The 26,458-nt window shown below is 45.5% G+C and overlaps 1 protein-coding gene across 2 annotated transcripts; it reads left to right on the top strand.

Moving 5' to 3' along the window:
• The first annotated feature begins 5,360 nt into the window (after positions 1–5,360).
• Positions 5,361–25,827, top strand: LOC133381444 (zinc finger protein 845-like). Of its 2 annotated transcripts, none has more exons than XM_061620570.1 (4): positions 5,361–6,219; positions 6,500–8,632; positions 19,748–19,874; positions 25,118–25,827. In XM_061620570.1, the coding sequence occupies exons 2-4, from the start codon at positions 7,730–7,732 to the stop codon at positions 25,675–25,677; spliced, it is 1,590 nt and encodes a 529-aa protein (XP_061476554.1). In that variant the 5' UTR covers positions 5,361–6,219; positions 6,500–7,729; the 3' UTR covers positions 25,678–25,827. The 2 variants fall into 2 exon arrangements, with proteins under 2 accessions (XP_061476554.1, XP_061476553.1); XM_061620569.1 differs by having other exon boundaries at positions 25,115–25,827.
• The last annotated feature ends 631 nt before the right edge of the window (positions 25,828–26,458 follow it).

The raw sequence follows: 26,458 nt of genomic DNA, 5'->3' as shown, positions 1-26,458 counted from the left end.
AGGCACAGTTATGATGTTTTACTCGTGCCTGATCTGTCTCACAGGACGTCTTTTCCCACTTGCACTGTAGCCGACATCCAGCCTGTTTCATTGCCCTTAGCTCACTGGTGTACCAAGGTGCAAGCCAGGCTCCACAGTGCCGGAGAGGGCGCTCGGGGGCAACCGTGTCGAGCCAGATGCGCCTCGCTGTTCCACAGCATGACAAGGGCTTCAACAGGGTCACCTGCTCTATCTCCTGGGAACTCCCCCAGGGCATTCAGGAATCCAGTGGATTCCATTAGTCTCCGGAGACGGACCATCTTCATCTGTACACCCCAGGGAAGACTCAGAGCCATAAGTCTAAACTTCACCAGGAAGTGGTCTGACCATGACATCCACCCCCCCCATCTCCAGACCACCCCTTCCTCCATCTGGAGCAAAGACCAAGTCGAGGGTGTGCCCTGCTCTATGCGTTTGGCCAATAGCAACTTGAGACAGCCCCATGTTTGTCATGGAGGCCATGAAGTCCCGAGGTCTCGGTAATACACACCAAATTGGCACATTCATCCACAATCATGTAATGGATTAGAGTGGTCTTCTTATGTACCGATCTGGCATTAAACAACAACACACACAGGCCAGTGGGCACAGCAGATGAGCAACGAGGAACCAAACCATCAGAGGAGTGGCAGCAAGGAACAAGGCGCAGATAGCCCTGCCTTTGCCTTCTGTGGTAATTCATCACATCCCCATGGCTATATTTCCCTCTGCGGGTAATCACTGAGATTGGGGTGGCATCACCCATGTTCCTCCATGCTAAGACTCCTCCTAAATACCTATTATGGGCCCAACACGAGCCCACCAACAAAGCCTACCGGAGCGAATTATCCCAGTAGGCCTCTGCAAGGAGTGGGAACAGTCCCACCCATTCAAACTTACTCACACAGGGCCCATCTACTCCCCCTCCTGTCTCACACCCAGGGAGGGCCAGCCTTCTGCCAATTACACACTCTCACTCTGAAGGCATCTGGCGACTTTCTCCTATCGTGCAGTTCACTGCACAGGCTCCCACCCTGTGCAGGAACTACACATGCACCACACGCCCTCCCCACCACCAACCTCCTCTAGACTGGTTTAACAGAAAACAAATTAAGAAATAATAATAATAAAAAAACAAGAAAAAGTAATAGAAGGGGAGTAGCACCCTCGCCCTCGGGACTCCCCAAGGGGCAACTCCCCAAGGGGCAACCCCCTTTGGTGGCAACCCCGCCAGGGGCAGACCCGCCGCCCAAGGGCAGCTGGGCTTTTATGCCTCCTGGCCCAGCCAGCAGCTGTTGCAAGGGGCTGCGAGATTAACTGCAGCCTCTCTGTGGAGCAAGGGGCAGGCAGGGGGTCCCAGTCCTTGCGGCACTTACCAGGAACTTCAGCTGTCTCGACAGACAGCAGCCCAAAGGAGCTCGTAGCAAGCACCCAGGTGCCAGATACTCACTCCCAGGGCAGGTCTTCCTCAGTCCCCTCATGCTGCAGCTGTTCCCAGTAAGTGTTAGTGAATGTTAACAAAGCCCCTTCCCCCCCAAGCCAAATGTTAACACTTTGCAACGTGTCATCACTCCTCCTGGCTGACACACGGGACCATCCAGGCTGGCAACTCCTGGGATGCAGAAGGGATCTTTCAACATTGAATGGAAAGCGCTACTCGAAAAGTGGCAAACTTTGAATCAAAGGAATCAACTTCAGGAGAACCCAACTGAAAATAACTGTTGTATTAAAAGGGTAAATAGGTGGAGACCGCAATCCAAATGTTAATGTAACATATTGGCTGTCTGCTCAGACACTGTATCTCGTACCGTACTCTGCTTTATAAGAAAACAACGCTTTGTCTAGAAGGGAGGGTTTAAGAAACCCATTTTCAGAAGAGACCTTTTTTCCTCTGTGCACTACTAAACTACAAGCGAAGCCATTCTAAGCTTATGTAAATGATTTTAGCACACTCTTTGCACATTTTAAGCCATTATTTGGGCTATCCCATCACACTGTGCAGGGTTTGTCTGAGTGCCTGTAGCGCCCAGACGTTATTTTCTGCAAACGCTACTACACAGTAAGTGTTAGTGAATGTTAACAAAGCCCCTTCCCCTCACCCAAAGGGAAAAGTGAAAACTTTGCAAAGAGGCTTTGGGAGGTCTCCTGATTTGCAACAGCTATAGATCAGGGAGTCATGAAGAATTCCACTTACAGTGCAATGCAGAGCAGCCATTATTCAAGGGAAGGTGGTCCGTTCTGATTTACGTAGTTACAGGATTAGATCCATCTATAGGGGAGATTTGAAATGTGGCAAATGTTCATGCTGCTCACAAGCATCCTAAAGATGGAAGGAAATTCAGATTGAACAGTTTCACTAAGTGTCAATCTATTGATGTATGTTATATTTGTACCAACACCATCAACTACGCAATTTATAGATTATATACTCCAGAAGAGGTAAAATATTTCACTAGAGAATTGATCCATATGTCTTGTGACAAAGGCCAAAATCTGCATATTGTGTTACATTTTAGATTTTTGGTTTAAATGGACTCACTGACAAGTTTAGCTTATCCTACATACAGTACAGAATAAGCCAGTGTGGTGTAGTGGTTAGAGTGTTGGACTAGGACCTGGGAGACCAGGGTTTGAATCCCCACGTAGCCATGAAGCTCACTGGGTGACATTGGGCCAGTCACTGCCTCTCAGTCTCATGAAAACCCTCTTCATAGGGTCGCCATACGTCGGAATCGACTTGAAGGCAGTACACTTACACACATATACAGTATAACATCTTTTTGAAATTAATGATGATAATCACCCGTAAAAGTATTCTCTTATTTATTATATATCTTGGTCTTTCGGAAAGATGAGTTTATATTGTTGTTCCCTGAGATGAGTGCAAGGGAGATATATGTGCAAAATATTTAATTGTGGTACGTGCTGTAATTAGTTATACATTTGCAGCATAAGGATGCTAGATGGTTAATAGTGTATTGTACTTACAGCTATGAAATCACCATCTAAAAGCATCTCTGTATAGAAAAGTATTCTTATCGACTAGAGAAGCACAACAAGAACTTAATTCTTCAAGAAAGAATTGTTATCATTCCTCCCAAGGACAGCTGAGAAAATTAACAGGGGAGATTGGAAAAGACAAAGACCTCCATTGCATCCCATTGAGACTTCAGGACAAGGTCATCCCTCAATACAAGGCATGCTGTATAGTGTCTCAGGCTTTCAGAGCATCATTTTAGACTTTATAGCAAAGCCATACGCTGGGCAAGAGTCTCTTGCACTCCAGTGGAGGCGTTTTTTCTTTCTTTCTGTTAAACTGAGTTTAACCTTCTCTAACTGACAAAAGTAACTGAACTGACTTGGCTTTCCGGTTCCATTCATCTTCCAGATACAGCAACATATATCATCACATCTTCCCTTCTCACGCAAGCCAAACCAGTTTGGGAGCCTTGTCTGCCAGCCTCCCCATATTTCTATGATCTATATATTTGTCTTGAACCCCCAGGAGGGTCCGAACCCCCAGGAAGGAGCCACAGCTCATTGGGTAGAGCAACTACTTTGCATGCAGAAGGTCCCACGTTCAATCTCCAAGGACAGACTCCCTGCCTGAAACGCTGGAGAGCTGCTGCCAGTCAGTGCAGACACCACTGAGCTAGATCGACCGCCATGCTCTGACTCAGTACAGGGCAGGAGCTCCGTGTCTTCCTCCATGCTGCACAACGCCTCTTTCCTTCTTGGCTCCCGCTCTGAGAGATCATCAGGAGGCTTGACTTCGTGAGGGTTAAAATAAACGAAAGCAGATTCCTAGAAAGGAAAGAGGAGGAGGAGGTGCGGGAGGGTTCAAAGAAAATGCGGCTCCTCTCCCTCTGACGTCACTTCCTGCCGGGCTCTTCCCTTGGAGGAAAGTGGCTCCCTGGTCAAGAGCGCAGTTTGATCCGCCATTAAACGCCAGAAGCAGCAGCAGCGCTGCAGCGTCGGTGGCGCCTTCTGGGGTCTGGTAAGCCCCTTGTCCCTGCTGTGCATTTGGGCGAAGGGGAGTCCCAGGGCCTAGGGGAGGAGCTGCAGGGCGGGGGAGCCAGGAGGGGGCGGGAGACCCCAGATTGGAGCCCCACCCGGTGAAGGCAGAGGAGCGGCTGGAGAGCAAGGGAGACCCTCACCCTGTAAGGAGGTGGCCTCTGTTCTGTGACCCTTCAGGATCCCCCGTCAGAACATCCGCCATAATAACAGACAAAGCAAATAAAACGGAAGAAAAAAGATAGGCAGGGCCTTGGTACAATGAGTGGAAAGTGGAGCTTCCTTATGCAGAAGCAGTATACCAGGCTTAGTGTGTTATATGGCCTCAATTTGATGGCTAGACAAGAAGGGAATCCTGGGGGGGGGCTGTATCCCTCAGAGCAAAAGCTCCTCTGTTCAAAGTCCCTTTCATTCTCACTTGGTGGTAAGTACCCAAGCACTACATGGGTGGCCCCCTCTGAAATCTTGTGAGCATCCTCTGCCTTTACACATTTGGTGGAAAGGTTTTCACAGAGCAGGGCGCCCAGGAGGCCTGTTCAGCTGATCCATCCAAATCAGGGAGGAGAGCTACCTCTCCCTCCCCAGCAAGGCCAGGACACCACTTTGAATTAAGGGGCAATTGAAAGTATGCCTATCAATGCCCCCGTTATTCACACACTGACTGGTGTTATCACACATGTGCCCATCCAGGCAAGTAACCCCTGGGATACAGAAGGGACCTTTAAGTGCTACTGAAAATTGGCAATCTTTTTTTTCATCAAGGGAATCAAACTCTGAAGACCCCGACTGAAAGTGAACAACCGTGTTTTATTAAAAGGGTAAATAGGTGAAGAGAGCCTACAGGACAGGGCAGCCCCCACCCGCATCCATATCCCATCACTCAATGCCTGCTGAGGTGAAGGTAAAGTCAGTTCTTCCTTAATTTATGATGACAATCCCAAAAATGTTGGTTCATTGCTTTCTTTCACCACATTATACTCAAAGATCTTTCCATTTCCTTATCACAACCAGGTCATAAACTCCAGGAACTGCAGCGTTCCAATTTAATTTAATATGCAACAATATAGCTCACGTTTAACTCTGAAGGGGGACAGTTCTAAAGATAAGCAAATCTATCAAGAGATGAAAGGAATAACGTATTTCATTCACAATTAAACCAAAATTCTGTATTCCAGGAGAGGCTTGTAAAAGTTCAGGGATAAGTTAGGGAGTATAGGATCTTATATTGAATTAGACAATTGTCCCATCTAGCTCAGTATTGTCCGCACTGACTGGCAGAGTCTCTCCAGGATTACAGGCAGGGAGTCTTTCCCAGCCCTACCTGGAGATTCAAAGTGGGACCTTCTGTGTACAAAGCAGCTGCTCTATCATTTGAGCTACAGCCCTTCCCCTGAAAGGTTCTCTCTTTCAGCTTCTTTGTAAATAAGAATAGGGGGGAAATGGGGATGATGGGGGTCTCTGAGCGCCGTTGGAGCTGCTGTCAGAGATGTGCCAACCATCCAGACACCCATCTTCAAAGGAAGACGTAGGCCCCATCATTGGGTTTTTATCAAAGGTTATATGGTAGAAACAATAATCCTCACGTTTGACTATTCTTACCCAGCACCTTTCCTGCTCTGCAACCCTTTGGCCTGGGCATAGTGATCCCTGTTTGGCTTCGCTCATAGAATAAGTGGACCTGCTCCTTCTGAACGTGGCCTCAGAAGGCAGAAAACTATTCCCAGAAGCAGAGAAGGGATGAGGACCCCGTGAAAGGCCAAGAGATCAAATATGGAACAGCAAGACCCATCTACCCCTGAAGCAGGACTTGGCCCTGATGCCATCAAGACTGAGACCCATGCGGAGGAATTCCTGGGGGAAAATGTGCAGAAGATCTTGGGGAAGAATCCCCTCACCTCAGATGTGCAGCGCCAGCAGTTCCGGTGTTTCCGCTACCAGGCAGCTGAGGGCCCCTGAGAGACTTGCAGCCGACTCCACCTTCTTTGCCGTGAGTGGTTGAAGCCAGAGCGACACTCAAAGAACCAGATCATGGACAAGGTGATCCTGGAGCAGTTCCTGGCTGTCCTGCCCCCAGAGATGGAGAGCTGGGTGAGGGAATGTGGGGCCGAGACCAGTTCCCAGGCGGTGGCCCTGGCAGAAGGTCTCCTGCTGAACGTGGCAGAGGACGAGAAGCAGGCAGAGCAGCAGGTAAGATGGCTGTCCCTGGTCTAGATGAAGCCTTCCAGATGTTGTTGAAGTAAAAGTCCTATAATCGCTGGCCATTCATGTTATTGTCTGGGGCTGATGTGAATTGGGGTTTGGTCCCATCTGAAGGGCACCACGTTGGCTACCCCGATATCAAGTATCTCTAAGGGTTTTGCATCTATCCTTCCTTTCTATATCAAATATTCCTGTGGTATTGCCTCTGTCACTCCTTTTTTAATTCTGCTCCCCATTATATGACTTGAGTTCTTCTTATGCTTTTCAGGAAAAGGGTCTCTGTGCAGAAACAGGAATGGATTTCCCTGAGGCAGAGAGGACTCCATTGGACCCCAGGCAGAGGCCGCTGGGTAAAGATGAATGGGGCGTGTTTCCGTTTGGTCTGTCTCTGTTGATTTTGCCTGCGAGAACCAGTGTGATGTAGTGGTTAAGGTTTTGGACTACGACCTGGGAGACCAGGGTTCAAATCCCCACACAGCCATGAAGCTCACTGGGTGACCTTGGACCAGTCGCTGCCTCTCAGCCCCAGAGGAAGGCAATCGTAACCCCCGTCTGAATACAGCTTACCATAAAAACCCTACTCATAGGGTCACCATAAGTCAGAATCGACTTGAAGGCAGTACAGTGGTTAAGGTGTTGGACTACGACCTGGGAGAGCAGGGTTCAGTCACTGCCCCTAAGTCCCAGAGGAAGTCAATGGTAAACCCTTCCTGAATACCGCTTACTATGAAAACCCTAAACACCATAAGTCAGGATCAACTTGAATTTCCATTTTCCACTCTTGTCTCCAGCCTTTTCCACAGCTCAAAAATGCTCCTACTTACATCATAATTTTTTACGTGGGAACCATCACTTTGATTTCTGGCTTAGAGCTCAAATGAGGAGAGGTGTTTTATCACACAACTGAAAGATAAATTGTGCATAAATACCTGAAACTCACTCAGCTGAGAAGAACCCTTGTGCAGTTATACCTCTATGGTTAAATCTCTGACAATAGCATACGGTATACTAATGGCTTTTGGGCCCATTTTCTTTCTCACAGGGGATGGAATCATTGTTAGCTCATTATGCTTAGTAATTCCCTGTGTTGGGAATGGGTTAACCACAGCACAGTAATTTTGTGAAGGTCACACAGCTGTACCAGATCAAAGGGGCTGGCTATAAAATACAAGCCCAGGGACCCAGGCTGTGTGGGGGGAGATAGGAGTAAAGCTTATGTTGGTGATTGTATTCTGTCTGCACATTGATAAAGTTTGTTTCGCTTGCACTAAGCTTAACAGTGTCAGTGTGGTCTATTTCTAATTGCCGGTTCAGGAACGCTGTTACTCACTCACCTCTGTGTCCTGTGCAACAAGTTAAGTCTGCCTTGTTGGTTCGGGACACAAGAGAGCTCAACAAAGGGTTATGGGCCCAGCCATAACAGCGTTACTGTGAAACTGTGCTAAAGAAAAGGAGATCCAGAAAGTGCATTACAGCAGCCGAAAGGAGTAAGAAAAGAATGGCAGCATTTGGAGGCGCATCTTTTCCCTTGGAGAGGCTGGGGAGCACCAACTACTCCTACTGGAAGGTAAAGACAGAAATGCTACTGGTGAAGGAGGGCGTGTGGCACACAGTTGCGGAAGACCCCCCTGCAGCCCCACCGGCAGAGTGGATAAGGGCGGCAGAGAAAGCTAAAGCTCTGATTATCCTAGCTCTGGAAAATGAACAGTTAATACATGTAAGAGGCTTAAACACTGCGAAGGAAGTGTGGAATGCATTAAAAACTGTACATGTGAGAAAAACTGCGGGCTCTAAGGTCCTACTTGCTAAAACACTTTACCAAACACGTTACAAAGAAGGCGAGTCCATGCAGAGGCATTTACAGAACTTACAACGTTTGTTTGCCGAACTGCAAGAAATGAACATGCAACATACACAGGAACAGATGGCATACATTACGCTGTCAACTTTAAATGATTCCTGGGATGGAATAATAAGCGCGTTAGAAAGTTTGCCAGACGCGGAGCTCAGTGTTAATTACATCACAAACAAACTACTGCAAGAAGCAGAACGCCGACAAGAGAAAAGCAAACAGAGCAACAAAGAAAACCCGGAGCGGAATGAGCAAGGATCCATGGCATATGGAGTGAGACGCTGCTACACTTGTGGTTCCACAAATCATCTATGCAGACATTGCCAGGCTGAGAAGCAAAGAAGAACACAACAATGCGAGAAAGACCCATTTAAAGTGCATGTCGTAGGAACAAAAGACAAAGACAATGAACTGAACAGAGCATCCTGGACTATTGACTCAGGAGCTAGTCATTTTTTGGCAAATAATGAAAAACAGTTTAAAACCCTGACCCCAACAACGAACCAGAACGTTTACTTGGCGGATGGAAGCTGTCGCGAAGTAAAAAGGGTAGGAGTAGTATATTTAAAATGTTTAAAAACGCTAGTTACAAATGTGCTTTATGTTCCCAGTATGGACAGGAATAAAATGTCTGTAGCCAAGTTAAATGATATGAATTATGTTGTTCACTTTGAAAAAGGGAGATGCACAATTTGTAAGGGAAATAAGATATGTGTTATAGCAACGTTCAAAGAAGCATTGTTCATAGTTAATGATGAAGCCCCACTATGTGTAAACACAGTAAGAAATAAGCCTACTCATGATCAATGTATACACTTGTACCACAAAAGGTTGGGTCATGTCAGTTATACAACACTTCTAAAAACAGAGAAGCATAATGCTGACCTAATGTTTAAAACTTGTAAGCAGTATGAAGACTGTAACGTTTGCAGTGAATGGAAGTCAACAGCAGCTCCCATACACAAAGAAAGGCTAATTAGCACGCAAAGGCCATTTCAGTTAATACACATGGATCTGGCCGGTCCCTTTAAACAGTCGAAAGGAAATGCAAAGTTTTATTATGTGTTGGTCGATGACTACACGAGATATGCTTTTGTTTACCTATTGCATAACAAAGCAGAAGCCGCTGGGAAGCTAAAACATTTTGTGGAATGGGTAGAGGCTAGATTCAAAACCCGGATAGCAACGATCTGATCAGATAGAGGAGGGGAATTTTTATCCTCAACTCTGCAAAAGTATCTCTATAACAAAGGGGTAAAACACGAATTAACAGCTCCTTTTTCACCCCATCAGAACGGGGTTGCTGAGAGGTACAACAAATTCTTGCAAGACACTGTGAGAGCAATGTTAGGAGACTCTACACTTACCAGGGATTTCTGGGGTGAATGTGCGATATATGCTAACTATCTGTTGAACAGAGTATATGAAAGTGCTGTGAATTGTATGCCTTATGAAATGATGTTTAACAAAAAGCCTTATCTGAACCATGTCAGGAAGCTCTTAGAGGCAAAAAGTCTTCCTTCAAAAAATGGAAGTCTTGTCCAAATGAAGAAAATAAAAAAGAACACAAACTCTGGCAAAAGAAATGCAAGAAGACAATAAGGGATGCTAAAAAAGAATTTGAGGAGCACATTGCTAAGAACATAAAAACCAACAACAAAAAATTCTACAAATACATTCAAAGCAGGAGACCATCTAGGGAGACGATTGGACCCTTGGGTGATAAGGGAGTCAAAGGTTTACTAAAGAACGATAAGGAGATTGCAGAGAAGCTAAATGAATTCTTTGCATCTGTCTTCACAGTGGAAGATATAGGGCAGATCCCTGAACCTGAACTAACATTTGCAGGAAGGGATTCTGAGGAACTGAGACAAATAGTGGTAACGAGAGAGGAAGTTCTAAGCTTAATGGACAATATAAAAACTGACAAGTCACCGGGCCCGGATGGCATCCACCCGAGAGTTCTCAAAGAACTCAAAGGTGAAATTGCTGATCTGCTAACTAAATTATGTAACTTGTCCCTTGGGTCCTCCTCCGTGCCTGAGGACTGGAAAGTGGCCAATGTAACGCCAATCTTCAAAAAGGGATCCAGAGGGGATCCCGGAAATTACAGGCCAGTTAGCTTAACTTCTGTCCCTGGAAAACTGGTAGAAAGTATAATTAAAGCTAGATTAACTAAGCACATAGAAGAACAAGCCTTGCTGAAGCAGAGCCAGCATGGCTTCTGCAAGGGAAAGTCCTGTCTCAGTAACCTATTAGAATTCTTTGAGAGTGTCAACAAGCATATAGATAGAGGTGATCCAGTGGACATAGTGTACTTAGACTTTCAAAAAGCGTTTGACAAGGTACCTCACCAAAGGCTTCTGAGGAAGCTTAGCAGTCATGGAATAAGAGGAGAGGTCCTCTTGTGGATAAGAAATTGGTTAAGAAGCAGAAAGCAGAGAGTAGGAATAAACGGACAGTTCTCCCAATGGAGGGCTGTAGAAAGTGGAGTCCCTCAAGGATCGGTATTGGGACCTGTACTTTTCAACTTGTTCATTAATGACCTAGAATTAGGAGTGAGCAGTGAAGTGGCCAAGTTTGCTGATGACACTAAATTGTTCAGGGTTGTTAAAACAAAAAGGGATTGCGAAGAGCTCCAAAAAGACCTCTCCAAACTGAGTAAATGGGCAGAAAAATGGCAAATGCAATTCAATATAAACAAGTGTAAAATTATGCATATTGGAGCAAAAAATCTTAATTTCACATATACGCTCATGGGGTCTGAACTGGCGGTGACCGACCAGGAGAGAGACCTCGGGGTTGTAGTGGACAGCACGATGAAAATGTCGACCCAGTGTGCGGCAGCTGTGAAAAAGGCAAATTCCATGCTAGCGATAATTAGGAAAGGTATTGAAAATAAAACAGCCGATATCATAATGCCATTGTATAAATCTATGGTGCGGCCGCATTTGGAATACTGTGTACAGTTCTGGTCGCCTCATCTCCAAAAGGATATTCTAGAGTTGGAAAAGGTTCAGAAGAGGGCAACCAGAATGATCAAGGGGATGGAGCGACTCCCTTATGAGGAAAGGTTGCAGCATTTGGGGCTTTTTAGTTTAGAGAAAAGGCGGGTCAGAGGAGACATGATAGAAGTGTATAAAATTATGCATGGCATTGAGAAAGTGGATAGAGAAAAGTTCTTCTCCCTCTCTCATAATACGAGAACTTGTGGACATTCAAAGAAGCTGAATGTTGGAAGATTCAGGACAGACAAAAGGAAGTACTTCTTTACTCAGCGCATAGTTAAACTATGGAATTTGCTCCCACATGATGCAGTAATGGCCACCAGCTTGGACGGCTTTAAAAGAAGATTAGACATATTCATGGAGGACAGGGCTATCAATGGCTACTAGCCATGATGGCTGTGCTCTGCCACCCTAGTCAGAGGCAGCATGCTTCTGAAAACCAGTTGCCGGAAGCCTCAGGAGGGGAGAGTGTTCTTGCACTCGGGTCCTGCTTGCGGGCTTCCCCCAGGCACCTGGTTGGCCACTGTGAGAACAGGATGCTGGACTAGATGGGCCACTGGCCTGATCCAGCAGGCTCTTCTTATGTTCTTATGTTCTTATTTGGAGCAGTATGTTGGGCTCATATTCCCAAACCTCAACGTAAAGGGAAACAGGGTCCGAGAGCACTTAAAGGCTACTACCTCGGTTTTGTGGGGGCATATCACAGAATCTGGTTAATGAAGGAAAAACGTTTACATGTGTGTAGAAGTGTAAAAACGCAGGAACAAGACTGGGAAAACAGTACTAAACAAGCAGAAATACACATAGACAGCACACACGATGAGGAACAGGAAAGAAAGATTAAACCTGATCCCCAGGAGAAGAGAGGAGGGGGAAATGTAGAAACCACAGAAACCGCAGTAAAACAAGAGGCAGAGGAAAAAGAAGAAAATAGTCAGAGTGTAAATAAGGAAGAACAAAACAGAACAGACAGAAAGTCTAGAAAATAAGTTAACAGAACAAGCACCCATCCTAAGAAGGTCAGATAGAGCTAATCTAGGAATACCACCAAAAAGATTTAAAGTGCTTAATGTTGTATCTAGCACTACAGAACCTAGGTCCTATGAGGATGTTATTAAACTGCCTACCACAGAAGCACAGCTATGGCATATTGCCATGCAAGAGGAACTGCTTGCTATGTCCAGAAATGGTACATGGAAGCTGGAAACCCTACCTTGTAACAGAAAGGCTATAGGGTGTAAGTGGATTTTTAAAATAAAAAGGGACAGTGCAGGACAGCCACAACGCTACAGGGCACGTTTAGTGGCTAAGGGTTTCAATCAACATTATGGCTTTGACTATGATGCCGTATTCGCTCCTGTGGTGAAGCATGAGATGATACGGCTTATGCTAAAAGTGGCAGCCACCAGGAATATGCAAGTATATCATTACGATGTTGACACTGCATTCCTGTATGGGAACCTCCAGGAAACCATATACATGGAGCAACCCCCTGGTCACATAGAGAATCCAGCGCTCGTCTGCCTCGTACACAAGGCTATTTATGGGCTTAAGCAAAGTGCCCGGTGTTGGAACAAGAAATTACATGACATTCTGACTAAAATGGCATTCGTGCATAGTGTAGCAGATCCCTGCCTATATCATTGTGACACAGATGGCAGAAAGACATTCTGTCTAGTATTTGTAGATGATTTATTTATTTATTTATTTCAATTTATATACCGCCCTTAGCAGAATAGCTCTCAGGGCGGTGAACAAACAAGATAAAATACAATATATCATAATAAAAATCATAAAAACATATACAAACAAACAACAAAAAACACTACAAAAACACAATACGACAAAAATTAAAAAATACGGATTAAAAGATTAAAATGGTTAAGAAAATTAAAATGCCTGGGAGCATAAAAAGGTCTTTACCTGGCGCCGAAAAGATAGAAGTGTAGGCGCCAGGCGTACCTCTTCGGGGAGGCTGTTCCACAACTCAGGGGCCACCACAGAAAAGGCCCTAGTTCTAGTAACCACCCTCCGGGCTTCCCGATGGGTTGGTACCCGGAGGAGGGCCTTAGATTCTGAACGAAGTGAACGGGTAGGTTCGTATCGAGAGAGGCGTTCCACAAGGTATTGAGGTCCCACGCCGTGTAAGGCTTTATAGGTAAGAACCAGCACCTTGAATCTCGCCCGGAAGCAAATAGGAAGCCAGTGCAGACGCGCCAAGACAGGTGTTATATGCGAAGACCGACTGGTCCTCGTCAGTAGTCTGGCAGCTGCGTTCTGCACCAGCTGAAGCTTCCAAATTGTCTTCAAGGGCAGCCCTACGTAGAGCGCATTACAGTAATCCAATCTTGAAGTTACCAGAGTGTGAAGAACGGAGGCGAGGTCATCCCTGTCCAGATAGGGGCGTAGTTGGGCTACCAGACGAAGATGGTAAAACGCATTCCGTGCCACCGAGGCCACTTGGGCCTCGAGAGACAGGGAAGAGTCAAGAAGAACCCCCAAACTACGTACCTGTTCCTTCAGGGGGAGTGTAACCCCATCCAGAACAGGGTTAACATCCACCATCTGAGCAGGGAAGGCATTCACCAACAATGTCTCGGTCTTGTCTGGATTGAGTCTCAGTTTATTAGCTCTCATCCAGTCCATTATCGCGGTCAGACAACGGTTCAGCACATCAACAGACTCACCTGAATAGGATGAAAAGGAGAAATAGAGCTGCGTGTCATCAGCATACTGATGGCAACGCACTCCAAAACTCCTGATGACTGCACCCAGCAGCTGCATGTAGATGTTGAAAAGCATGGGGGACAAAACCGACCCCTGAGGGACTCCGCAATGGAGAGTCCATGGTGTCGAGTGATGTTCCCCAAGCACTACCTTCTGGTGACGATCCGCGAAGTAGGAGCGGAACCAGTGCCAAGCAGTGCCCCCGACACCCAACTCCGCGAGTCTCCTCAGAAGGATACAATGGTCGATGGTATCAAACGCCGCTGAGATATCAAGGAGAATCAACAGAGTCACACTCCCCCGGTCCCTCTCCCGACACAGGTCATCATACAGGGCGACCAAGGCTGTTTCGGTGCCAAAACCGGGCCTGAAACCGGATTGAAACGGATCTAGATAATCGGTTTCATCCAAGAGCGCCTGGAGTTGGCTGGCAACCACCCGCTCCAAAACCTTGCCCAAAAAAGGGACATTCGCCACCGGTCTATAGTTGTTTAAATTATCTGGGTCCAAGGAGGGTTTCTTTAAAAGAGGTCTCACTACTGCCTCCTTGAGGCTACCAGGGACCACTCCCTCCCTCAAGGAGGCATTAACCACCTCCTTGGCCCAACCGGTGGTTCCAGCCCTGCCAGCTTTCACTAGCCAAGATGGGCAAGGATCCAGAACAGACGTGGTCGCCCAAACCATTCCAAGCACCTTGTCCACTTCCTCGAGCTTTACCAACTGAAACTCATCCAATAAAGAAAGACAAGGCCGTGCTCCGGACACTTCAATGGATTCATCTGTCACAACATCAGAGTCAAGGTCCCTGCGGATACATACAATCTTATCTTGAAAGTGTCCAGCAATTTCATTACAGCGGGTCTCAGATGTTTCCATAGTATCGTGGGGGCCAGAGTTTAAAGCCCTCGCACGACTTTAAAAAGCTCCGCTGGGCGACTTAAAGATGATCTAATAGAGGCAGCAAAATAGAGCTTCTTTACTGTCCTTACCGCTTTTGTATACAACTTATTGGTGGCACTTACCAAGGCATGATTGTATCCACTGGGAGTTTTCCTCCATCTGCACTCCAGCCTCCTCCTCTCATGTTTCATCGCTCTCAGCTCCGGGGTATACCACGGAGCTGTATGAGCTCTACAGCGAAGGGGGCGCGCGGGAGCGATCGTGTCAATAGCCCGGGTCATTTCCGTATTCCACAGTGCGACCAGGGCCTCGACAGGAGCACCGGTCCTATCAGCCAGAAAATCTCCCAGAGCCCTCTGAAAACCTACGGGATCCTTCCAGCTCCGGGAGCAGATCAACTAATAGATCCTCCACCTTTGCAGAGGGAAAGAGCCGCTGTAAGTCTAAATCTCAGCAAGCGGTGATCTGTCCATGACAATGGGGTAGATGAAAAACACCCCACCATCAGATCACCATCTCCATGTCCAGTAGCGAAGATCAAATCGAGAGTATGTCCCGACACATGTGTTGGGCCAGTAGAAAATTGAGACAGCCCCATTGTTGTCATGGAGGCAATGAAGTCCTGAGCTGCGCCAGATAAGACAGCCTCGGCATGGACGTAGAAATCCTCCAGTACCAAAAGTCTAGGGGATCTCAAAAGGACCTCCGAGACTATCTCTGTCAGCTCAGCCAAGGAAGCTGTTGGGCAGCAAGGTGGACGGTACACCAACAGTATTCCTAGTCTGTCTCCCTGGCCCAACACAAGGTGGAGACATTCCAAACCAATCGCCGTCTGGACAGGGTGCTTGGTGAGAAGGAAATAACTCCTATAGACCACAGCGACCCCCCCTCCCCGGCCCTCAGATCTACCACAGTGCTGAACCAAATACCCGGGTGGGCAAAGCTGGGAAAGAGCAACTCCTCCCTGATCAGCCACCCAGGTCTCGGTTATACATGCCAGGTCGGCACCCTCCTCCAGAATTAAATCATGGACAAGTGAGGTTTTATTATGTACTGACCTGGCATTCAAAAGCAGCACTTGGAGATCCGAGAGCTGGCTGATAGGACAACCAACAATCCTGTGGATATGAGGAGAACCGGAACAAGGCACAGACACAATTTGTCTGGGACGAGTTCCCCTTACCTGGCCTGTTCTCCTCCTAACGCCATACCTCCCATTACCCGTCACTACGTTAATTGGGGCCCCCGAGAGCCCCCCCACGAAGGATGGAATCTTATCTCCCAGGCACATGTTAAAAATACACAAAACCACACAGACAAGCAAACATACCAATCATTCACCCCACATTAGCCCCCACACAAACCCAAACAAAACGTTAAAATGAGTTAATCCTCGTCAAGCAGCGATGGCAGTCTCAAGTCCCATCCGAAGGCAAGCCGCAGCAACGACACCAGGACAGCAACACAGCCCCAAGCAGCAACAGAAGCGCCACACGCGAGCAAGAAAGCGGCGAGGTGGCAAAGATGTACGCCGCAGAGATAGTGTCCTGGGCAACGGCACGGCCCTCAGCGATGATGAAGACGCCCGCAACCAGCGGCAGCGATGGCGGCAACACAATCCGCAACAGTGAAGTCCACCGGCAGCAACGCGGCACCTCGGCGAAGATGACAACGCCCCGCGCGTAAATGGGCAGGCAGCAGCAATGGCGGCAGCACGGACCACAGCAACGGAGTCTCCAGCAGCGACACGCCCCCCAGCAGCAACGATTAGCTGATCTCGCTGCATGCTTTCACTACGTATCAGCTCAGACTCTGTTGAGATGATGAATCGGACTCTTTCCGTCTCTGCACTTCTCACTGGTTTCTCCATTGCAAATTCATATTGCTTGGATGTCCAGTTGCTTGGGACAGTGCAGCTTAATTTGAGCTGTAAAAATATATGATATCATGTATGTGTGTGGTTCTGAATATGAGGAGAAAGCATTCAACACACAATTACAAACACAGATCAATATCAAGTGCTTAGGCCCCATACAGCAATTCCTGGGAACAGAGATACTTAGGCAGACAGATGGCAGCTTCAGGCTACATCAAACTGCACAAATACTGCAAATACTAAAGGAAATGGACATGGTGGAATGCAAACCAGTGAATACCCCCATGGTGGTAGATTTCCAAAGAGAACAGGATAGCCAGACAATGGCTAATCCCAGTATGTTCAGAGGCATGGTTGGCAAACTGTTATACATTGCAAACATATCCAGGCCGGATATTAGCAGTGCAGTAGGGATTCTTGGCAGGAGAGTGTCAAATCCCACGGAATATGATTGGATGGGATTAAAAAGGGTGATTAGATATCTTAAGGGTACCTGTGGTGTACAACTGTTAATATCTGCCAGTCAGGAGAACGGTGTTGAATGTTATGCAGATGCAGACCATGCATCCGACCCCACTACCGGAAAGTCCACTACAGGGATAGCCATAATGATTCAGGGGTCTCTGATTGAGTGGACTAGCAGGAAACAGTCTGTTGTGGCTGTCTCCAGTACTGAGGCTGAGTACATAAGCCTCTCTATAGCGTGCAATGAGCTCCTCTGGTATCAACAGTTATTGCAGGATATTGGACTAGCCATAGGCACGCCCTATATCGTAAAGGAAGACAACCAAGCTTGTATACACATGGCCAAATCAGAAAGTAACACTAAACGGACTAAACACGTTAGTGTTCGCTGCCATCACGTGAGAGACTGTATACAAAGTGGGCTAATAGAGCTACACCACTGTGAAACCACCAAAATGGTGGCTGATATTCTCACAAAGCCACTATGTGCAGATAAGCACATACAACTCTCAAAGATGCTGGGACTCAGATGGGACTGAGCATGTATATAAACTGAATGTATTAATGTATGTGTACAAGACTACTGTAAATAATAAATGTACACTGTGAAAAGAAATGTAAAACGGAAAAATGTGAAATGCAAAATGCAAAATGTAAGGAAATAGCTGAGCAACAGGAACCCCCGACAATGAGGAATGAGATGGGGGCTGTTAGCTCATTATGCTTAGTCATTCCCCATGTTGGGAATGGGTTAACCACAGCACAGTAATTATGTGAAGGTCACACAGCTGTACCAGATCAAAGGGGCTGGCTATAAAATACAAGCCCAGGGACCCAGGCTGTGTGGGGGGAGATAGGAGTAAAGCTTACGTTGGTGATTGTATTCTGTCTGCACGTTGATAAAGTTTGTTTCGCTTGCACTAAGCTTAACAGTGTCAGTGTGGTCTATTTCTAATTGCCGGTTCAGGAACGCTGTTACTCACGCACCTCTGTGTCCTGTGCAACAAGTTAAGTCTGCCTTGTTGGTTCGGGGCACAAGAGAGCTCAACAATCATGTCGGCAAGACCTACTAAATCATAGCGAAGTCATGGATCAATGCTTCCCTCCAGCAAGGCCACCTTCCAGGCAGCCTAAAGGAAGCAATTGTTATTCCCTTATTAAAAAAGCCTTCTTTGAACCCTTCCAGTTTAGATAGTTTCCGTCCCGTGTCCAACTTACCTTTTTAAAGTAAAATTATTGAGAAAGTGGTGGCCTCTCAGCTCCAGAGTTTCCTGGAGCTGACAGATTACTACGACTCATCTCAATCTGGTTTTAGGCCGGGTCATGGAACTGAGACCGTATTGGTGGCCTTAGTGGATGACCTCCGGAGAGAGTTAGACAAGGGGAAAGTTTCTTTGTTAGTCCTTCTTGATCTTTCAGCAGCGTTTGACACGATCGACCATGACATTCTCTTGGGCCGCCTCTCCGAGATGGGCTTACGAGGCACTGTTTTTCAGTGACTCCGCTCTTTCTTGGAGGGCAGATCACAGAGAGTACTATTTGGGGATTTTAGCTCTGATCCCTGGCCGTTGTCATGCGGAGTACCACAAGGCTCGGTGCTTTCACCGATGCTGTTTACATGAAACCGCTGGGAGAGATCATCCGGAGGTTTGGAATTCGGTTTCACCAATATGCTGATGACACCCAGCTTTATTTTTCCTTCCCTCCGGATATGAAAGATGCCATCCTTCCTTTAAATAATTGTCTAACAGCAGTTAAGACCTGGATGACACAGAATAAGCTGAAATTGAACCCAGATAAAACAGAGGTGCTGGTGGTTGGGCACCGAACCAAGTTGGAAATAGGGAATGTACCGTTATTAGATGGAGTTTTACTCCCTTTAAAGACCCAGGTTCGTAGTTTGGGTGTCCTTCTGGATTCGGCCTTGACTTTGGAGGCCCATGTCTTAGCAACTTCCAGAAGCGCCTTTGCCCGCCTAAAATTGGTTCGCCAATTGCGCCCTTTTCTGGAACTCTCTGACCTAACCACGGTTACCCATGCCTTGGTTACGTCTAAGTTGGACTACTGTAACTCGCTTTATACTGGACTTCCCCTTAAAATACTTCGTCAACTGAAATTAGTCCAAAGAGCGGCTGCCAGGATGTTAATAGGAGCAGGTTGGCGAGTTCACACTACTCCGCTCCTAAAACAACTACACTGGCTTCCAATTTCTTATCGAGTTCAGTTTAAAATCCTGGTTTTAACGTTTAGAGCTTTATCTGGTTCAGGCCCTAGTTATTTTTCAAATCGTATTTCGTTTTATGAGCCTGCTCGTTCTTTAAGATCTTCATTAGACCCCGGCCTTAATATTCCTTCTTTTTCCCAAATTCATCGGACTGGTATTAGGAATAGATCATTTTCGGTGGTAGCACCAACTCTTTGGAATTCTCTTCCGCAGGAAATTCGTTCTTCCCCCTCTTTAATTAGTTTTCGTCGCCAAGTTAAGACCTTTTTATTTTGGTTAGCTTTTGAATTGTAATGTGAGAGATAATTTATATTTTTTTATATATTGTATATTGTATAATGTGTTTGCACTATGTTATTGTTTTGGCCGCTTAGAATTCTTTGGAACTGAAACGGGATATAAACTTTTTAAATAAATAATCTTTATGCTTGCTATGATGACAAATTGAATTATATTTCTTTTAGGATCCAGTGTCTTTGGAGGATGTGGCTGTGCAGTTCACGGAAGAGGAGTGGGCTTTGCTGAATCCTGACCAGAGAGCTCTGCATAGCGAAGTCATGGAGGGGATTTGTGGGACTCTGTCCTGTCTTGGTAAGGCAGGTTCCGTTGTAATTTGTTATGTGCCTTCAAGTCGATTACGACTTAAGGCAACCCTATGAATCAACAACCTTCAGTAGCATCTGTTATAAACCACCCTGTTCAGATCTTCCTTTATGCAATCAATCCATCTATTGTTTGGCCTTCCTCTTTTTCTATTCCCTGCTGTTTTTCCCAGCATTATTGTCTTTTCTAGTGAATCATATCTTCTCCTTATGTGTCCAAAGTATGATATCCTCAGTTTCATCATTTTAGCTTCTAGTGATAGTTCTGGTTTAATTGTCTTTTCGCTGTCCAGGGTATTGGTTGTAATACCTGTTTTCAAATTCCATATTTCTACATTTAATGCACCCGAATATTCTGATGTACTGCCACCTATTTCAACTGGGATTCTTCATCTTCTGCAGATAACTTGAATGGACAGCCATCTATTCTCTCTGAACAGATCTCTAGTTATGCCCTTCTAAAACAATGGTCCAATTAGCTGGAATTTTTCACTAAAATGTTTCCCCAAGTGCTATAACACAGCATAGCTGAGCTCCATTTGAGTTTCTAATATGGCCTACGAGGTGCAACATTTGGCATTCTGGAATTGGGGAGACGCATCCAAAGCTTCCCTCCTAGTTTATCCTTTTTCCTAGACCTGGAGCAGAGTGGTGGCAGTGCATTATACGATGTGGGGGAGAGGAGGACTGTTTTAAGACTGGGGTAGCCATCATGGTGTGCTCCACAGATTGCTGGACTCTCACACCCATAAGCGGTGACCATTGTCCACGCTGACTGGGGCTGATGAGAATGGGATTCCAACAAACTCTGGAGAGCACCACGTTGTTATAGGGAAAGGGACTCAGACGGTAAGAAAAGCCTTCCCTATCATAGAATCATAGAATAGTAGAGTTGGAAGGGACCTACAAGGCCATCGAGTCCAACCCCCTGCTCAATGCAGGAATCCAAATCAAAGCATTTCCGACAGATGGCTGTCCAGCTGCCTCTTGAATGCCTCCAGTGTCGGAGAGCCCACTACCTCTCTAGGTCATTGGTTCCATAGTCGTATGGCTCTAACAGTTAGGATTTTTTTCCTGATGTTCAGTCTTAATCTGGCTTCCTGCAACTTTAGCCCATTATTCTGCACTCTCCAAGAAGAGATCTTGGCCCTCCTCTGTGTGACAATCTTTCATGTACTTGAAGAGTGCTATCATATCTCCCTTCAGTCTTCTCTTCTCCAGGCTAAACATGCCCAGTTCTTTCAGCCTCTCCTCATAGGGCTTGGTTTCCAGTCTCCTGATCATCTTTGTTGCCCTCCTCTGAACCTATTCCAGTTTGTCTGCATCCTTCTTGGTGCGGAGACTAGAACTGGACGCAGTACTCAGGATGAGGCCTAACCAGTGCTGAATAGAGGGGAAGTAATACTTCACGCAATTTGGAAACTATATTTTTCTTAATGCAGCCTACTACAGCATTTGCCTTTTTTCCCGCTACATCACACTGTTGGCTCATATTCAGCTTGTGATCAACCACAATTCCAAGATCTTTCTCACATGTCGTATTGCTGAGCCAGTCTTATAACTGTGCATTTGGTTTCTTTTTCCTAAGTGTAGAACTTTGCATTTATCCCTGTTGAATTTCATTCTGTTGTTTTCAGCCCAATGCTCCAGCCTATCAAGGCCTCTTTGAATTTTGTTTCTGTCTTCCACAGTAATAGCTATGCCCCCCAATTTTTTATCAGCTGCAAATTTGATAAGCATGCTCTGTACCTCCTCATCCAAGTCAATAATAAAAATGTTGAAGAACACTGGGCCCAGGACCTAGCCCTGTGGTACCCCACTCGTTACTTCTGCCCAGTTTGAGATGGAACCATTGATAAGCGCTCTTTGGGTATGATTCTGGAGCCAACTGTTGATCCACCTGATAGTTGTTCCATCCAGCCCACATTTAGCTAGCTTGCTAATCAGAATGTCATGGGGCACTTTGTCAAAAGCTTTGCTGAAGTCGAGATATATTATGTTCACAGCATTCCCACAGTCTACAAGGGAAGTTACCCAATCAAAAAACAAGATAAGATTAGTTTGGCAGGATTTGTCTTTCATAAATCCATGTTGGCTCATAGTAATCACTGCATTGTTTTCAAGGTGCTTACAGATTGACTGCTTTATAATCTGCTCCAGAGTTTTTCCAGGGATTGATGTTAGGTTGAGTAGTCTATAGTTCCCCGATTCCTCCTTTTTGAAGATAGGGACTACATTAGTTCTCCTTCAGTCATCGGGCACTTCACCAGTCCTCCATGATTTCACAAAGTTAATAGACAATCATTCCGAGAGTTCTTCAGGCAGTTCCTTCAATTCTCTAGAATGCAGTTTATCGGGCCCTGCCAATTTGAACTCATTCAAAGTGATTTAAGTATTCCTTGACCGTTTGTCTATCAATCTCAAGCTCTCCAATCCTGCCCCTTCCACTTCATGTTTCCTGGAAGGGTCATAGACCCTTTTCTGGGAGAAGACTGAGCCAAAGTAGGAATTGAGCACTTCTGCCTTTTCTTTGTTATCTGTTATCATTTTGCCATCCTCATTGAGTTGCTGTGACACCATTTCTTTTCTCTGTCTTTTACTATGGACGTACCTGAAGAAAGCTTTTTTGTTGCTTTTAGCATCCCTCGCTAACCTCAGCTCATTCTCAGCTTTAGCCTTCCTGACGCCATCTCTGCAATTCCGTTGTACCTGCCTGTACTCTTCCTTTGTGGCCTGGCCTTCTTTCCACTTCCTGTATGTGTCCTTTTTTCTTTTCAGGTCATCTCTAAGCTTCTTGTGAAGCCACATTGGCTTCTTCTGCTGTTTTCCCCCTTTTTTCCTTGTTGGAATTGCTTGCCATTAAGCTTTTAGAATTTCCTTTTTTAGAAACTCCCACCCATCATAGACTCCTTTTCTCATAAGGGTCACTTGCCATGGAACCGTACTTACAATTGTTCTGAGTTTATGAAAATCAGCTTTCCTGAAGTCCAGGGTGCGTGTATGGCTACTCTCAGCTTTTGCTTCTGTTAAAATCAAGAATTCAAATATTGTGTGGTCGCTTCCCCCCGGTGTTCCCGTAACTGCCACTTTATCCACCAAATCATCTCTATTGTCTAGAATCGAGTCCAGGATAGCTTATCCTCTGGTTGCTTCCTCCACTTTCTGTAGGAGAAAGTTATATCCAACAGAAGTCAGAATTTTCTTTGAGGGACTGTGTTTGGCAGAGTTTGTCTCCCAACAGATATCGGGATAATTGAAGTCCCCCATTACTACTACATCATGCCTCCTCGAAACACTGGCAATTTGCTTTGCAAAAGTTACATTCTCGTCTTCTCCTTGATTGGGTGGTCGGTAGTAGACTCCAAGCACCACATTCCTTTTATTACTTGCCCCATTAATTTTAATCCAGATACTATCGGTGGAGCTACCAAGCTCATCTTCCTGTATTTCTGTGCAGGGATATATATTTTTAATATATAGTGAGACTCCACCTCCCTTTTTATTCCTTCTGTCTTTTTGAACTAGTTATATCCTTCAATTGCTATAGTCCAGTCATGGGAGTCATCCCACCAAGTTTCAGTTATACCTATCAAGTTGTAATTACCCTCCTGTATTAAGAGTTCAAGTTCGTCCTGCTTGTTTCCCATGCTCTGCGCATTAGTATACAGACATCAAAGACCATGTGATTTATGGCTTGGCTTCCTTACTACGTTTTTCTGAGGATTGTTACTGGGCCCTATTATAGCCGATCTCTCTGTTCCCGTTACTGTGCACAAGCCTTCATCAGTCGTTACCACCAAGATTACATCTCCCTCCCACTTACGATTCAGTTTAAAGCCCTCCATGCTGTGGCCAAACACATTCTTCCCAGTCCTTGTGAGATGCAACCCATCACTTGCCAGCAGTCCATCTTCCAGGAAGCGTAGCTCATGGTCCCAGAATCCAAATCTCTCACGTCGGCACCACCTTCATAGCCATTCATTCACACGTTTTTATTTCCCTTTCTACTCCTCTGCTATGTACTGGAAGGATGGATGAAAAAACTATCTGAGCCCCAAAGTCCTTGAGTTTCCTTCCCAGAGCTTCAAAGTCTGACATGATTTCTTCAGAGCTCTGTTTGGCAGTATTGTTTGTTTCCATATGGATGAGGAGAAAGGGATACCTATTGGTGGGCTTGATGAGTGATGGCAACCCTTCCGTCACATCTCTAATCTGACATGCTCCTGAGCGCGCTGTAAGCTAAGCGGTTTGCCTGCATTAGTAGGCCATTAAGATACATTCTGGTCTTGTCCTTGATTGGCTTGTCGACAGTAGACTCCAAGCACCACATTCCTTTTATTACTTGCCCCATTAATTTTAATGCAGATACTCTTGGTGGAACTACCAAGCTCATCTTCCTGTATTTCTGTGCAGGGATATATATTTTTAACATATAGCGCGAGTCCACTTCCCTTTTTATTCCTTCTGTTCTTTTTGAAAAAGACAATTTGTCTATTTTTATTGATTTCAAAGATGTACATATCCATCTTATTCTGAACAAAAATTCACAAGGAGTATAAAAATGGTTTGAGATCTATACAAGATGCTAGAATCACAACATAATCAAAACAGCAGTACATGAATCAGCACAAAGAAACTTTAAGAGTCACAAGAAATACAAATATAGATGAGAACAATGTTAGAATCCCAGAGGTCTGACTCAGCAGCCCTGCCATAGTCATTGGCCAACTAATCCAGGAGTATTTGCTCTTACAGGCAGCACATCTGACAGCACTTTCTGAGGTCCTTTAACTGCTGAAGTGGGGGATTCACCTTGGGACCTTCTCCTTGCAATGGACTTTCTCTGCCACTGGAGGATGGAGCCTCCCCTTTTCATTTTCTCACTTTACTTGCTCCAGAGTTCAGAAGAGAATATCTGCAGTTGCTTTATTTACCTTGTCAACTTTGTAGGCTAGGCCGAATGAGAGTGATTGGCCCAGGACCACCCAATGGGATTAACCTCTGACTGGGAGCTGAACCCAGATCAGCGTGGTCCAAATCTGACAGTCTGTATCACTCCAATTGTCAGTGAATGCCAGACAACAGAGACTGTTCAACCTGGAGTAAGATCCATCTTTCATCTAATTCCTGTCCATTCTTCCTTTATCACAAAAGTTATTTGGGATTGTTCAGTGATTTGAGGATCCATTTCTTCCCTCATGGTCTTATCAGTTTCTCTCTTCCTTGCAGAAGATGATGAATGGAAAGCCAAGAGGAAGGAAGAACTATGTGGAAAGGAGATACAGGAAAGAGGCAGATCTGAAAACAGGGAAGAGCAGAGGAGGAAACCTGAAGCAGAAGAGAAAAGGAGGAATAAATCTTGCGCTTCTCAGGGCAGTGGCTACCATGAAACTGCCATCCGAGAAAAAACAGATCAAGGAAGAAAAAGAAATAAATATTTTCATTGTTCGAAAAGTCTGAATTCTAAAAGAAAGTGTAAAAAAGCCCACTACAAAAACCAGAAAAGGGAGAAAGCATATCAATGTTTGGAATGTGAAAGGAGGTTTAGCTGCAAGGCAAGTCTCATTTTGCATCAAAGAATGCACACCGGTGAGAAACCATATAAGTGCTTAGAATGTGGAAACAGCTTTCGTCTGACTTGCCATCAAAGAATTCACACTGGGGAGAAACCATATAAGTGGTTGGAATGTGGAAAGAGCTTCAGGTGGAAACAACAACTCGCTGCCCACCAAAGTAATCACACTGGGGAGAAACCGTATAAATGTTTGGAATATGGGAAGAGCTTCTGCTAGAAACACTTACTCACTGCCAACCAAAATGTTCACACCGGGCAGAAACCATATAAGTGCCTAGAATGTGGAAAGAGCTTCTGTCAGAAAACAAGCACTCACTTTCCATCAAAAAATTAACACTGGGGAGAAACCATATAAGTGCTTAGAATGTGGAAAGAGCTTCAGCAGAAAACAAGCACTCACTTTCCATCAAAAAATTCACACTGGGGAGAAGCCATATAAGTGCTTAGAATGTGGAAAGAGCTTCAGTTGGAAAGTGCAACTCACTGCCCATCAAAGAATTCACACTGGGGAGAAACCATATAAGTGCTTAGAATGTGGAAAGAGCTTCAGCAGGAAACAAGCACTCACTTTCCATCAATGAATTCACACTGGGGAGAAACCATATAAGTGCTTAGAATGTGGAAACAGCTTTCGTCTGACTTGCCATCAAAGAATTCACACTGGGGAGAAACCATATAAGTGGTTGGAATGTGGAAAGAGCTTCAGGTGGAAACAACAACTCGCTGCCCACCAAAGTAATCACACTGGGGAGAAACTGTATAAATGTTTGGAATATGGGAAGAGCTTCTGCTAGAAACACTTACTCACTGCCAACCAAAATGTTCACACCGGGCAGAAACCATATAAGTGCCTAGAATGTGGAAAGAGCTTCTGTAGGAAACAGCAACTCACTGCCCATCAAAGTAATCACACTGGGGAGAAACCGTATAAATCCTTGGAATGTGGAAAGAGTTTCAGCTGGAAAGAGCAACTCACTCCCCATCAAAGAATCCACACC

This window comes from Rhineura floridana, chromosome 3 (genome assembly GCF_030035675.1).
Source record: "Rhineura floridana isolate rRhiFlo1 chromosome 3, rRhiFlo1.hap2, whole genome shotgun sequence".
NCBI lineage: Eukaryota > Metazoa > Chordata > Lepidosauria > Squamata > Rhineuridae > Rhineura > Rhineura floridana.
The sequence above is the reverse complement of the archived record's forward strand: the minus strand, read 5'-3'. Positions and strand labels throughout refer to the sequence as shown.